The sequence below is a fragment of the Ursus arctos genome, unplaced genomic scaffold, assembly GCF_023065955.2.
Source record: "Ursus arctos isolate Adak ecotype North America unplaced genomic scaffold, UrsArc2.0 scaffold_14, whole genome shotgun sequence".
Taxonomy (NCBI): Eukaryota; Metazoa; Chordata; class Mammalia; order Carnivora; family Ursidae; genus Ursus; species Ursus arctos.
The window spans coordinates 35,771,802-35,787,580 of NW_026622808.1; the positions used below are offsets into that span (position 1 = coordinate 35,771,802).

At 47.8% G+C, this 15,779-nt stretch overlaps 1 protein-coding gene across 1 annotated transcript in view; it reads right to left on the reverse strand.

Annotated features, from left to right (window-relative positions):
• The window catches only part of RFT1 (RFT1 homolog), a 35,356-nt gene extending 21,018 nt beyond the window's left edge, over nt 1–14,338 (reverse strand). Inside the window, exons 1-6 of the mRNA XM_026501030.4 lie at nt 14,206–14,338; nt 9,778–9,863; nt 7,612–7,728; nt 6,303–6,492; nt 5,629–5,730; nt 2,094–2,231 (exon numbers count right to left, since the gene is read on the reverse strand). Of these exons, the coding sequence (XP_026356815.1) occupies nt 2,094–2,231; nt 5,629–5,730; nt 6,303–6,492; nt 7,612–7,728; nt 9,778–9,863; nt 14,206–14,268 (696 nt within the window). The 5' untranslated portion in view covers nt 14,269–14,338. The remainder of the gene's footprint in view (nt 1–2,093; nt 2,232–5,628; nt 5,731–6,302; nt 6,493–7,611; nt 7,729–9,777; nt 9,864–14,205) is intronic.
• Between the last annotated feature and the right edge of the window lie 1,441 nt (nt 14,339–15,779).

The window sequence follows — 15,779 nt, forward strand, 5'->3', positions numbered from 1 at the left end:
CACAAGTCCACGTCAAGTGCTCCGCACAGTGCCAGGCACAGGGTAAGCATGCAGCTATAAATGGCTCTTTGTCCAAGTTCAAATACCTTCACAATTTCTCAAGTCTTCAAAGGGGCCTCACGGGTCGTGTAGACCAATAATCTCACCTTAAAAATAAGGACCCTGAGGTCTGGAGAGTATCCTGCAGGCTTCATATCTGCACTTCCCACCTCCCAAACACACAGGAAGCTCCCCGAGGCCCAGCAAGCACCTTCCCACATGTCTGTTTCCCAGATGGCACCCAGGATGGGGCTGTGCTCTGTGGGTCAGCAGGAACGGCGCCACTGTGTAAGACAGGTACACATCCCTTCTCAAGGGTGAGGCTTCCGCCCGCCAGTAGGAGCCTGGGGACTTGCGGGATGGGATGCCAGATTAAAGCACCGAGTTCCCAGCCCAGTGCCATCAGACGCTGCCTTGCTAGGCTATGCCGGTGGAGCTACTTCTGCTCAGAGCAGCAGCGGCATGGGGGTGACGGTATCAGCTGTTACTTACGGACAGCCACTGTGTCAGCCACAATATTCAGTACCTCCCATGCCCTATTTCACCACACTCCCACAAGCACCTCAGGAGAAAGGTACTTTTAGTAACCCCACTTGTCAGATAAGGAAACCGCAGCTCGGAGCTGTGAGCCCACCACCGGGTTAAATACACACTTAGGCTCTTTTCACTACCCTCTGTCTCCTTGCCTATATTAACGGTCCAAAGGCTCCTTTCCAAAATACTGCTGGGCACCGGGGCTGGCCCAGTATGAAAGGCCGGCCAGGCCTGGTACAGATGAACACGGGGGAGCACTCGGGAGGGGAACTTTCCTGCACTCTCAGACGTGCTCTATGCAGCTCCAGGCAGAAGTGATCCCAAGGCCTGATCCTCTAAGCCTGCAGATGAGGCACTGGGTATCCCAAAACCGCCAGGCTGATTTAGGTTCACGGTGAGATCCGTTTGATCAGAATGGAGAACTCTTACCTAACAAATGAGAACATATCTTTCTTTGTTACATAATATCTGCTCTTTCTTGCAAAGCTGTGTAACAGGATTCCGTAAGTTCTGAGATTCACGTCTCAAATACTTTACTACTTTCTCAAGTAATCACAAGAGAGGAATAAGGAGATGTCCAGCTGAAGCCTTACCCCAGCTCCGTGCGGCACATCTGGCCGGCAAAAAAGCATGGGGAAAGGGAAAGTGGGCCGGCCCTGTGACAAGGCATCTGAGCAGAGGCAGTGGGGCATAACGTCCCGTGTACAGCTCCAGGGCCGCAGACAGTAGCAACGACCCTACCAGCGTCAGGAGATAAAAGTCAAAAGGACTGAGAGCTGAAGATTCAGAAGAAAAAGGTTATGCCTCGCTCCCACACATCGGCACCTAGAATCCTCAGTGGTCTCCGTGGGAAAGTGGGTCACTGGAAAGACCGGCCTGACTCTAGGTAACAGAGCTTTGCAGGGGTCATCCTGCTTTCAGTGTGCTCGACTCTCTGCACTGGAAGGCAGTCCTGGGAAAAACCAAGACGCAGCCGAACAGAGAGACCGGCACACGGTGGTTACAGCCCGTGCTCTGTGGGGATTCAAGCCACTCCAGGGTCCTGCCCTCACTCTGAACCTCACCTTGGGCAGTTAGTCTCTAAGCCTCAGCTCCTTAACCCCAAAAGAGAAATAATAAGGTCCGCCTCACAGGGTTGGCATAAGCATTAAATAAGGCACAGAAAGCATTCAGCATAGGGGCTACACAGTGGCTCTAAGAGGGGAGCCGTGTTGTCTCCCATGGGCCATTGGTCCCCCATGGAGACATTTTTATGACCGCTGAGAGGTGGCAGCTCCTGGCATTTAGTGAGTACAGATCAAGAGTGCTGCTAAACACCCTACCATGCCCAGGACAGCCCCAGACACCAGCAGTGCCAAGGCCGAGAAACCCTGGCTTAGCACACAGCGAGCACCCAATAAATATAAGCTATGAAACTATCCACACTATTATAGCGATAAACAAGAACGCAAGAGTTTCCTTCTTTCCAGGATAATCAGCAACTGGGATTAACATGATAAGAGATGGAGCGCATCACTTACTCTGCTTCTTGTAAGACTGGGTAACAGGTCTGTCATTCTGGAGACAGGAAGAGTCTGTTCCTTGGTTGATTCCGAGGAGCCCAATAACTTTGTGAAATAAATAACATAGCAGAGCACCAGAGTTGCAGTATAGAAAAGCTGAAAAAAAGAAAATAATGGATTTAAAGGGCACTGTTTTAACATAGGCAGAATTAAGATATGCCTGGAAACCGGACCTCAGAGGCCAAACCAAAAAGAGAACTGTCTTTATTATCCACACCTGCCAGAGCAATGCCTCCCGCTCCAGAGAGAAGCACTACTCACGAAGAGCCAGCCCCACTGCGGCCTCTCTGGGGAAAGTGCTCCAAACACGTCACCTGACTGGGAGAACAGTTCTGGGCGGGCAGAACATCATCTCCCTGACAGACATCCCCTAGTGCCACCACCACCGCCATGGCAGACATGTTCTCAAAGGAACGACTCTCCCGCCTCGACGGCAGCCTGCGAGGACCCACGTGTCCTGTGCTAATATGCAGACACTTGCCGTCCTAGATGACGGGGGCTTTCCCATAAGCCCATAAGCCGTGACACGGGCTACAAAGCAGAACCGAGCTGTTGGCTCCCTCCTCGCAGCCCAGTGAATGGGCAGGGCAAGAGCCACTCCAGGAGGGGGGAGGTGAAAAGAGGGCCCACCCTTCCCTCCACACAGCCCGGACAGAAGGGTGGCTTTTGGCCAGGAGCCACAGCCCAGGCTTTTGTTTGCAGGTTGGGAGGAGTATCCAAAAGCCCCTTTCACAAGCTCCCCTCTGCCTTCTCCCCGCGCTGGGAACCGCTGGGAACAGCAAGGCGCACTAGCTCGGGAAGGAATGAGGCCTCCAGGTGCCGCTTTCAATCTGGAAACGCTAAGCCTGCTCCTCTGGCAAAGGCGGAGAGCAAGGAGAAAGGGAAGCCTTGTTCAGTGGGTTCGGGCTCCGCGGCTCTCCACCCTTATCCGTGCCTGAGCACGGAGCCCACCATCCACCGTCCTCTTTCACGCCTCAAGCCCTGTAAGAAGACACAGCAGCTCTGCCGTGAGCCAAACCACAAGAGGACTCCCTTCCCCACCTCCCCTCATCTTCCCACAGCCCAGCGCCTGGGGAAACAGTAACAATCCACAGGTAGCCTTCATGCCGGGCGCCCTAACTACGTGATCCTTCCCCCTTTCTATGGAAGAAAAATTCACATAACACCGAGCATTTTAACCATTTTAAAACATACAACGCAGTGGCTTTTAGTACATGCACATTGTTGTAAAACCACTGCCGTTATTTCATTCCAGAACACTTCCATCACTCCAAAAGGAAATTCTGCGTCCATTAAACGGTCACTCTCCGCTCCTCCACACCCTGGCAATCAAAACCAGCTTTGTCTCTATGGACTTGCCTCCTCTGCACACAGCATATTAATGGAATCATGCAATTGGTGGCCTTTTGTGTCTGGCTTCGCCCACTTAGCATAATGGTTTCCAAGTTCATCGTGCCATGGCAGCTGTCATTGTCATGGCTGAGTAATATTCCACCGCACACATACGCCACATTTTGTTCATCCCATTCATCAGGTGACGGACATCTGGCTTATTTGCACCTTTTGGCTGTGGTGAATAGTGTTGCTGTGAACAACTGTGTACAAGTTGTTTGAACACGTTTTCAATCTTCTGGGTATGTGCCTAGGTGCAGAATTGCTGGGCATACGTCAGTTCTATATTTAACTTTTCGAGGAACTGCCAAACTCGTTTCCACAGTGGCCGCACCATGTTACATTCCCACCAGCGACATGTGAGAGCTCCAATTTCTGCCCATCCATGTCAACACTTGTTATTTTCTGGTTTTTTTGATAACAGCCACCCTAACAGGCGTAAAGCAGTATCTCATTGTGGTTTTGATTCACATTGGTCTAATAATGGATGATAATGGAGCATCTTTTCATGTGCTTATTGGCTATTTGTTTGGATATCTTCTTTGGAGAGATGTTTACTGAGGTCCTTTGCCCCCTTTTTGGGTACTCTGTCTTTTTGTTGTTGAATTGTAAGAATTCTTTATATATTCTAGAGTGACCCCTTTATTCGATATATGATGTCATGTGGTAAGGGGCTGTGTAAGGAGGAGCCTGGAGGTGGGCTGGACAAAGGGGAATCCCAGAGCCCTGGTGGGGATCGCCTGATGATATGAGGTGCTGTTGCCTCTTAGACCTCTCACAAAGACACTGACAAAGAATGTACCAGAGAAGAGCTCTCTGAAGTCTTTAATAAGAAAGCAAATAAACTCAGGGGTGCCTGGGTGGCTCAGTTGTTAAGCATCTGCCTTTGGCTCAGGGCGTGATCCCGGCATTCTGGGATCAAGCCCACATCAGGCTCCTCTGCTGGGAGCCTGCTTCTTCCTCTCCCACTCCCCCTGCTTGTGTTCCCTCTCTCACTGGCTGTCTCTCTCTCTGTCAAATAAATAAAATAAAATCTTAAAAAAAAAAAAAGAAAGCAAATAAACTCAGAATGGGCCTTGCTGACCCAGGATGTATCCTGGGTGGGAGGATCAGAAAGTCATAATGCCAAGTGTCCTTCCCAAGAGGAGTCAACCAATAACTGGGCATCTCCAAGGCCTCCTGTCCTATTAGGGAGAGTGTATCAAAAACATGATGAATGCGGAGAACTGTAGTTCCAGATCTCATAAAACATGGCAAAAATGATCACAAATAACTCCTCTAAGATACACAACTATTTGCGAGCTGCTTTTAGGAGGCACTTCTCATTCTTATAATATCGATTTGAAATCTACTTTTTCTGTGTTTCACAAAAATACTTGTAGTTTTTGCTCAGGACATGGGAAAGACTTTCCCATAAACCGCTACTAAAACTTTTAACTTACATTTGTATACATTAAGAAAAATAACAAACTGCTTCGTACTATAAGCTGTTCCAGTAACTATGTGATCTTTGGTTTCGTTTTTAAAATGAGCACTGTACTCTAGTTGTACTTTCATTGGAGCTAGGGATATGAACTAGAACTAGAACACGGGATGGCAACGAGGCCAGACCTGCCGGAAGTGAGAGCGTGCCTGCCAGGACTTGGTTCCTGTGCCTCTGCATTGTGTGAGATTGCAGTGCAAGTTCCAAACAGGCTTGGCAGAGTTTCCTCCTATTCTGAAAACACCTGATTGAAATCCAGGGAAAATCACACACATACAATTCGATTCCCACCCTACCCCCTTACTGCTTTTTTCCCTCCTCCATTAGACAGTAAGACAATCAAAGATGAGTTTGGTATGGGCTTGACCACAGAACATCTAAAGGAGTCGTTATGTTTGACAGCAAGGCCTAGTGTGGGGTCCTCACCAGGCCCCTGGGGACGTGGAACAGGATGGACAGCCAAAGGACAAGCGCTATCAAGAACATCTTTCTAGAGCTTCCAGCCTGCCTCACATGCATGAGTACTGCAAATGTAAACCACATAGTAATGGGAACAAGAAGAAAAAAATCAAATGGAGAAACATCGATTAAACAAAAGTGAAAAGCCGTAACTCTTACCTGGGCCAAAGAGAAAATGTATAGCCCCCAGTGAGGCAACCACAGCACAAGAAAAGCTGTCAGGACACTCTTGAGGATGACGGACAGGCTCTCGGCAATCACCTGCAGAAACATGGTAAAGGGTGCACGTTACGTTATTAAAAACTAAAGATGCACAGGAATGACAGATAGGAAACTGGGATAGTGGTTACCCTGGCAACGAGGATGGGGCACAGGGTTAGATCCAGCACCGATAATGTTCTAGTTGGGCTGGACGGTAAGTTCATGGATCTTCAGTATACTATCCTGTTTTAAGATTCATACATATGCTATATATTCTTTTGTACATATCAAATTACAAATTTTGAAAGATGAAAAGTTAATATTAGTATACAATTAAAAACAGAATCACTAGAAAAATCTGAAAAATCTTTACAGCCCTTACATTCTTATCTAGATTAATAACTTGTCTATTAGTAAACCTATTATGCATTAATAGTACAGCAGAGGTAAACTTAAGCCCAACCCATCTGCCAAATTTCAAGGGAATGAACGTGACCGATCATGTTACCTTTTTCCAAATTTCTTTTTAGATGCAACTCTGAAAAAAATCATTCACTCCTAGAAAACATTTCTAAGAAACCACTCTTTCCCTTATTCTTCACATTTTTCATCAAAGCAGAAGGCACACTGACCTTGAGTTTGACAAACATCTGTGCTTGTGCCAAGACCCAGAAGGGCTCTCCCAGAAGCTCTACCACGGCTGAAAGGCCAAACAACACCACTCCAGTTCCATAGTGGGGGACGGCATTAGGGTCAGGCACTTCAAGCAACTGTAACCACACCCAGCCCAGGAGCAAGGACCAAAACACACCCAGGGGGACTCTAGAAAAGGGAAAAAAATGTTTTTTAATATGCTAAATATAAAAATAAATATATATTAAAATAGTAACACTGAACAGAAAGGAAATATAATCATAAAAACAGCTACCACTTATCAAGGCACTTCCTACACACCAGACACTCGGATCCACCCCCTTTACCTCTTGGACACCTCACAATGATCCTGTCATTATCCCCATTTAAGTGATGAGGAACTAAGACTGATGACAAACACTGGGTAATCTGGCCAAGGTCATGGACAGCTGGTCAAGGGCAGAAGCAGGACCCGATCCCCATCTAACGCCAAACCCTGCACTCCTATCCACTGTGTTAAGCTGACGAGATAAGCAAATTTGCTGGAAAGTACATGCCTGTTGTTTGCACCTCGAATGACTTAAAGACGGTATCCAGTTGGTTCTTGCACCCAACTAAGCAACAGTCCAGTGCACAATGTCCCTTTGCATGTGCACCACAGAGCACTTCAATATGACTGAGTAGTTAACTCAAATAAAATGAACACGTACCAGCCTCATGACAGTCATTTCCATGAGGCAAGAAGAAGTTATGTAAGGCAGCACTGAGCAAAAACCTCAAGCACCAGCCCTCCCTGCAGGGATCTAACTGCAGAAGAGCCATTACAAGTTTTAGCTGATGTACTTGGCCTTCAAGAATATTCTAAAAGGCTCAGAACTCAAATCAACCTAACAAAATTGAAGAAAGATATAATGAAAGCCCTAAAAGGCTTTCAAAAAATACTAAGTGGTTGTTAAAAGCTCAGAAAAGACTACAGGGGGGAAGATTAGGAATAAAGGAGATGGCCCAGGCCCAGCGGGGCCCAGAATGGGCATCAGGAATGGCAGAAACAATTTCCCAAGAGGGTAGACACGGGGCTAGAAACCTGGCCCGAAACCCCCACTCGGAGCTCTTGGCCATCCACAGAGAAAACAGCCAACAAACTCCTTCCACATGGACGCCCTCTCCCTCCCGTCCCATACCCAGTCCCCAGAAGCCCCCCATGAAACCAAAGCTGGAGACAATTCAGCTTGGGGCAAGGGTTGCTGTTTCACCTATAAGACCTAGGGCACTTGCTTTCGTACCGTCTCCTGCCGGAGCACAACTCACGTTAGCCACAAGAGGTTGAAGGTCTGGCTCCAGTCTCGCTGGGCGCTCCCACTCAGACACGCTCTACGGAAGGCCTCTCTGGCCAGGAAGATGGTGGTCGAGTACAGCAGTGTTAGCCTGTAAAGGAAAAGCAGACATCGATAATGACTCTAGTTTTTTTTTTTTCACGGAGAGAATTTCTGAGATTTTGCCAGTGACGGGAAAACAAAGTCTTGGGGCATAAATCACTGGTGGTGATGTGAAGGGCCGTGAGTTCCTACAGAGCCCCGTACTAACCTGGTCCACGTGAACGACAGAGTTAGGAACTGAACAAGGGACACCTTAGAGTGTGCCCACAGAGCATTATGCCAGGACAGACACTGCCACAGTGGCCCCCAAAACCTAATGCTTCACAGCTGGAGGCAGAGGTGTGGCTCTGACCATAAGGAGGAGAAAAGGACAAGATATGACTGCACACAGCAAGGGGACCTCTTGGTCACCCTGAGACTGGTGACCCATCAGTTCTTGTAAGAGAAGCTGAGGCTCTACTGAGTGGAAGCTCTGACCAAAAGCATCTCAGGACAGGCAACAGACTTGCTACAGAGGTCACTGCAACCCAGGTCAGCAAGGCTTGTCTGCATACTTCCCGGGTGGCCAGTACCTACGTGGACCCTCCTGCACCTGGGTGAGTGGTAGCTGAGGTTTTCCCTCATCAACAGGCTGTGGCTGATGAAGCCAGAGCGGGGACAGCCCAGGGTTAAGGTCTGTCTGAGGCTGTCCAAGGATCATGCTGCTACCCAGTGCTTCCGTCTGTCACTGCCAATGAGGAGACTGAACCATATGTTAAGTAGGGGGCAGGCCACACCATGGTTGTCAAAGCAGAGACCTGCCAATCTGGAGGAGACCAGATGGCAAGAGGCCCAAACTGTTTTCAAATCTGAGCACCTAAGAGGAGATTTGGTCCTCTTCCTTCCTGCTTTAAAAAAAAATTTTTTTGAAGATTTATTTATTTACTTGAGAGAGAAAAAGAGAGGGACAAGCAGGGGGAGGGGGCAGAGGGAGAAACAGACTTTCTGCTGAGCAGGGAGCCCCACACGGGGCTCTATCCCAGGACCCCAGGACCATAACCTGAGCTGAAGGCAGACCCTTAACTGACTGAGACACCCAGGTGCCCCCTTTTTAAAAATTTTTTTGAAGATTTTATTTTTAAGTAATCTCTACAGCCCACATAGGGCTCGAACTCACAGCCCCAAGATCAAGAGTCATGTGCTCCACCCACTGAGCAGCCAGGCACCCCTCTTCCCGCTTTTAAAACAGTATTTCTCAAAGTATGGTCCCTACTTTAAAATTACCCAAGGAGCTTGTCAAAATACTGATTCCTGGGCCCCTCCTCGGTCCCACCTAGTGCAAAACTCCCCAGATGATTCCTTTGCCCGTCCAAGTTTGGGAACCTCCTCCAAGCTCTGAGAACAGAGCCCAGAGCATATGTCTGGTGGGTATTCGATGTGAAACGCTGTCTGGAACACACTGTCTTGTTTATCAGGACGTGAAGATCCACCTGAGAAGCTGAGCTATTCTGAGCACTCCCATCACTTCATACACTTTTGTGTCATTTGTGAATACAGAACACGTGTGGGTGCCCTTGAGCAGAAAGGAGAGCAGAAGAAACAAAATGGAGTCTAAAAGACAAAGCAAGGCAGCTTTCTAAGAGGCGCCGAGGGACTCATGACAAGGACTCCAGCTCTCACCCTAACTACCATTTTCCGATTATAAAACTCACCAAGGAGGGAAGGCGGCCGGCTCCAGCCCTGCAATTACGAAGCACATCCGCATGCACTGCAGAATCCCTGCCTCCTGCGCTGTCAGCAGGACGAGAACGCAGGATCACACCTGAGCCAGGGTTTGCAAGAAACGACTCCCCCTCCTCTCCTGGGTTCTCAGAGTAGGCAAACCGGAACAGCCGGCAGAGAAGTGTGCATTTGGAGGCCGCTAATGGAAAACACTCCATGGGGCCATTAAAAGCAACATCGCAAGCTCATTCCCCTATCCTGGCGTGCTCTTCCTCAGCCCCCGCTAAAACACTCCGCTTCTGGGAAAGGTCCATGCTTCTAAAACCCGAGGCCGACACACAGGGGCCCGGCCTAGGGATGTGAGCTGTGGGCAATGCCAGGGCACGTGCCTTCTTACCTTACATTCACTATGCCGACGGTTTCCTTTGACAGGAAGCGGAGAATAAATGCATTCGAGACAAAGGTGATCAATCGAAACAACACCTACAGAAAAAGAGGAAAATTACATGAGAGGGAATTATGTTGGGAATATTTATTTGTGAAACGAAAACAACGTGGCTCTTCTTCCTAATAACATACCGACATACGGCAGCTTTGCCCTCTCAAAAACATGCCACCCGTCTGCATTTCTTCTGAAATTTCATGCCTTGGGGTCCCTCGGCACTCCTGTGCGATGGTCAAAGAACCCACAAAGGCACTTGGAAGGCTAATTTTCTGATAAGAGGGAGGCCCTGACATATTCAGTGAATTTCTTCGGGTTCAAAGTTAAGCACTCCAGAAGAAGAAAATTCTAGTTAATGCTTCACATTGGCCCTCCCTTGAACCTGTTTAGAAATAGCACACACTTAGCAAGTGAGAGCCCACAGGCTATGGCAGAATCTCTAGGAATCCCAGGGTCTAATTTCTCTTTCTTCTCTGCCTAGTAATATCTGGGGATTCTGATAATAACATTTAATCTCTTTGAACTTGTTTTTCCAATTAGAAAAGAAAAAAGGCTGTATTTACTACATATTTGCCACTTTCCTGAGAGGAGTTGAAAAAAAACTTTTTTAATTTGAGTACAGGGGCGCCTGGCTGGCTCAGTCAGTGGGGCATGTGACACTTGATCTTGGGGTTATGAGTTTGAGCCCCAAGCTGGGTATAGAGATTACTTAAAAATAAAATCCTTAAAACAATTTTTGAGTACCATTGACACACAGTGAAGTAACTTGCAGTAAATGATAACGGCAAACAATAAGATAATATAAAATGGGGAAAGGGAGGGGCGCCTGGGTGGCTCAGTCGTTAAGCGTCTGCCTTCAGCTCAGGGCGTGATCCCGGAGTTCTGGGATCGAGCCCCACAGCAGGTTCTTCTGCTGGGAGCCTGCTTCTTCCTCTCCCACTCCCCCTGCTTGTGTTCCCTCTCTCACTGGCTGTCTCTCTCTGTCAAATAAATAAAATAAATCTTAAAAAAAAAATGGGGAAAGGGAGACAGAGTCCAGCTATTGCCATTCGAAGGGGATATATCCCAAGATTTCAAACCTGTCAATTCAAGAAAACTATCTGAGCAAAGAATTCTTCCAGGAGACAGAGAAGAACAGGGTGCTAAGTGGGGATGCTAAATGGGGACGTTGACCAGGTGCAAACCTCAGCCCCCCTCTGCATCCAGGCAGCACGGCAGGTGTAACTCAAGTGCGCTCCACAGCAAATGACAAATGACTCTCAGAGTTACCTGTGAACAGCTGCAATTTGGTCATTTTTTTTTTTTGAGAAAGAGCACCCACGCCCTTGTGTGGGGGTGGGGGAAAGAGAAGGGAGCAGAGGGAGAGGGACAGAGAGAATCTTAAAATCTTAAGCAGGCTCCACACCCAGCATGGAGCCGGACACAGGGCTCGATCTCACAACCCTGAAAGCCAAAATCAAGAGTTGGACGCTTAACTGACTGAGCCACCCAGACATCCCTCAACAGCTGAAATTTGAAAGATTCAATCAAAATATGTCAATGGGCCATGACGGCTTGAAAATCTCTGGTAAAAGGTATGACCAAAAACAGACAGTACAGTGTAACACTGTCAGTGTCTGTAACCCTAGGGTGTCACGGAGCAACAAGGTCTCCAAAGCCAAGACATAACCATCTTAACCTTTATGGAGTCAAAGGTGGCCTTTTGAGAGTCTGCTGAAAGCTCTGTAGCTCTCCTTGGAAACATGCAGATACATATATACCAAATTCTTGGCTCAATCTTAGACGTTCGAAGCCAATTCATGGAGTCCTGAATGGAAAAAGCGCTCGGCTCAGAGTCTCAAATTATCCTTTAGCTGTTAAACCCATCATCTCCTAACTCATAGCTATGAGTCTCAATTTCCTCCTGTGTGGTGAGGCTACCTATCTCATAGTGTTGGTAACAAGGATCAAACAAGATCGTGAAGGTGAAAGCATTTTTTGAAAAATACATACAAATGAAAGACATTAATACTTTCATGATGACCAGCTCAGAATTAAGACAGAGAATAAGCTCTCGAATTATTGCAGAATACAACTTAATTGCAAAGCTACCTGAAATGTCTGCATTGTAATTTGAGAACGCATACAAGATTAAACATACAGGAATTAAAACACTCAGGAAGCCTAGATTATGGCTATAGTTTTCAAATGACGCACACATTTACGCTAACTTAAAAGTCAAAGTTAGGGGTGCCTGGGTGGCTCAGTCGTTAAGTGTCTGCCTTCGGCCCAGGGCATGGTCACAAGGTCCTGGGATCGAGCCCCACATCGGGCTTCCTGCTCTGCTGGGAGCCTGCTTCTTTCTCTCCCACTCCCCCGGCTTGTGTTCCCTTTCTCCCTGGCTGTGTCTCTCTCTGTCAAATAAATAAATAAAATCTTTAAAAAATAAATAAATAAAATAAAAGTCAAAGTTATCATTGTCTAAGAAAATGTCTCAGGCTATATCCCTATCTCCTAACTGGTTTGAAGAAAGGGTTGAGTTAATGAAGCTCTGAAGTTGCTCATGCTATGCGGTATTTGCTCCACGTAGTGGCCCTTATTAGCAACACAATCTTCATTTAACTTTGTAAAGGACTTTAGAGTTTATTTTTTTATATTAAAAATGAGGGATTTATTACATGCATCATATATATATTGTGGGTTTTTTTTTAAATCGTAGTTAACACAATGCAATATTGGTTTCTGGAGTAGAATTCAGCGATCCATCCCCTACACACACCACCCAGTGCTCATCACAAGGGCCCTCTTTAATACCTATCACCCATCTAGCCCATCCCCCACCCACCTCCCTCAAGGGCTTTGCAGTTTAAAAAAAGGTCTTGCACAACTGTTAATCATTTGACCCTTCAGAGCAACGTGGTGAATGCACAGGAAGCAAGTTAAGACTCAGAGCAAAGACATTTGCCCAGTGTCACACAACAATCATATGACCCAGCTTCACTTTACAGGTAGGCCACCTGACTCCTAGTCCATTGTATTTTCTGCTTAGATGTGGTCTGTTTTTTTTTAATGAAGCCAATCTGGGTGGTATCATCAAAGCCTGAACAATCAGCACTGTGGATAAAGCACTGAACTCAGTTATTTGTGTTGTGGAATAGAAGGAAAAACCTCGGTAAACTCAGGGTTCATCTACTTCAGGGTTAGGTGAATGTTTACTAAGCACGTATCTTGTGCAAGGAACTCTTCTACATGTTTTATGTGATTATATCATTTCATCTCTATAATGACCATTTAAAAAATCCTTATTACCATAATAAAAATACCTAACATTTACTAAGTACTTATAATGAGCCAGGCACTTAACAGTCCTGCCATCTAATCTTGCTAATGACCCTAGGAGGTTGCATTATTGTTCTCATTTAAGATGAGGAAAACTGATGCTCAAAGTAAAGCGATTTTTCACAAGGCCAGGGATCTGCCAAGTAACGAGGACTAAACGACCTTAAGTGTGCCCGGTTCTCTCTTGTAATATCCAAGTGAAACGCTGCCTGTAAAATAAGGGGGAGGGTGGATTCAGGACTCTTCTGAGTAAGAGCTGAATGGTTCAAGAGTGCAACACAGAAAAATTGAGCCGCTTGACTTAGAATGACCAGCTCCTGGGGTTAAAAGAGTATTTAGAGACCATTTGGACGAATTGGCATGTACCTTATCTGACAGATGATAAAAATTAGGGCCAAGAAGGGGAAGTGACTTATCCGAGGTCACATAGCCAGAAGGAAAATGCAGCCAATATTTACTAAGTGCATACAAAGAGTCAAGTACAGCATTAAGTACAATTATCTGAATGACTCCAGTCAAGCCTCATAGGGACTTTATGAGCTAGATACTCTTATGACCCCAATTTTCCGATGAGGAGCTGAGGCTTAGCATAAGTCCTCTGTCCTGGGTCATACAGCAAGCATAAGGCAGAACCACGATTCCTACACCTAGGTATCTTTTTCTTAGTTATGTCATACTGTCTCTCTGAACTCAGTGGGAGTCAGAGCGCTTGAAAACGGTGTCTGAGGGTCAGCGGTGGGGCACGGAGAAAGTGAACTCCTTCCCTCGAAAGCATCAGATACTAGAGCACCAAAGGCACCCCTGCCACCTGACCCGTCGCCTACTACCATATGGGAAATACAACGCTCAGAACGAAAGCGACTTGTCTGCAGCCTCCCAGCCAGAGCTCTGCACTCCAGGCCCAGGCGCCCCTTCGCCGCCGCCACCGCCTCCTGTCCAACCCCTCTGTAAGTAGGGTCCACGCTGGGACTCGGTGTGCCCCGGGGCGCGCACTCAAGGACCCCCGGTCCGCCTCCCCGCGCATTCCGGCTGCAGGTAGGGCTGGGGCCGGCGGGCAGAGAGTACCTGCAGGAGCAGACCCGAGGAGGCCAGGCGGGCCGCTTGACCCAGCACCTCCCGGCTGCCCATAGCTTCGGCGCCCGGGTTCGGTCACCAGGAAACGCACCGCCAAGCAGCCTCGTCGCGAGGAGAGAGCGTCACGGAGACGCCCGCCCTCTGATTGGTGATCTTGGGGCAGCGGAGGCGGAGCACGAGAGGTTCTGGTCCTTTAAGCGGCCGGCTTGAGTGACGTCAGTGTGCCGGCGCCGCATCTCGTCTCTCGTTTGGGTTGAGCTTGTGAGCTCTCTGTCCCTGCCCTTCTCCCTCCCAAACAGGTTAAGAGAAGCTGTTAAAGTAGCCAAAGCCCCTTCCCTGAGGCTCTCAGCCTACCAACCAAGAAACACCCACTTCTCCGGCGTTGTTCGTAAGATTCTTGCCTTTGGCCTTGGTTTAGAAAGTTGCGCCACAGTCCCCGGAATTAGGCAGATCGGGATTGGTCAGCATTTTACACAGAAAGGACTGAAGGACTGGAAGTTAAATCAGCATTTTCACGTGTGTGGTTTTGTGTAGTCCTTCCTAAAGAGCTGAGAATTGGGCCCTGTTGTCAGATGAGTAAGATGAGACCTGGAGATGTGAGGTGACCTGTTCAAATCTGCACAACTTGTTCCTGAGTGGAGCCGACCCTGGGCTTCAGATCCTAAAGTTGCCGCTTTTGCCTACATGCTACCAGTTGTGAGGACAGAGCAGAGGAATGGTCGGGAAGTGCTTTGTAAAACGTAAAGCACCCAACACACAGCATCAGCTGCTGGGTCCTTGTTCTTATCTACTATGCAGTTGTGGGAAGCCCACTTTCCCAGTCTCTTTTAGGCCTTCCCTGATTTGACCCCAGTCTACCTTCTGAACCACCTTTCACACCATCACTTCCCTTTCCTAACACTCTCCAGGCCTAGCCGTTCAGAACCCTCACCATTCCTCAAACAGGCCCTATCTCATTGGCTTTCATTCCTGTTGCCCTCTGCCCAAAGTGCCTTCCCTGATGGCATCCCCCACCAACCACTCTCCCAGACCCCGTCGTCCTGACTTTCCTGAGTACTACAGTCAGCACCTGCTATGGACTGAATGTTGGTGTCCTCCCTAAATTGATGTTGAAGCCCTAATCCTCAATGTGATGGTACATAGAGGTGGGGCCTTTGGAAGGTAATAGGTCATGAGCATGGTACCTTCATGAATGGGGTTAGTGCCCTTATAAGAAGAGGCGAGATAGAGAGGAATGCTCTCTCTCTGCCATAGGAGGATACAGCAAGAAGGCAGCCATCTACAAACCAGCCAGGACTTTATCTTGGACTTTGCAGCCTTCAGAACTGCAATTAATAAATGCCTATTGTTCAAGCCACCTAGTCCTTGGTATGTTGTTACAGCAGCCTAAGCACCTGGAAAGCACTTTGTGACCTTTATAGCTTCTAGCGCAATCTGCTTTGCAGTGAAGAGGCTAGAATATGCATCTCTGCTGAAACAACCATGAGCTTCAAGAAGGCAAGAGTGAAGCCCACCTGGCTTTGCCTCCTGCAGCAGTGCTGGAGAAGGCTCCTGGGAGTTCCATA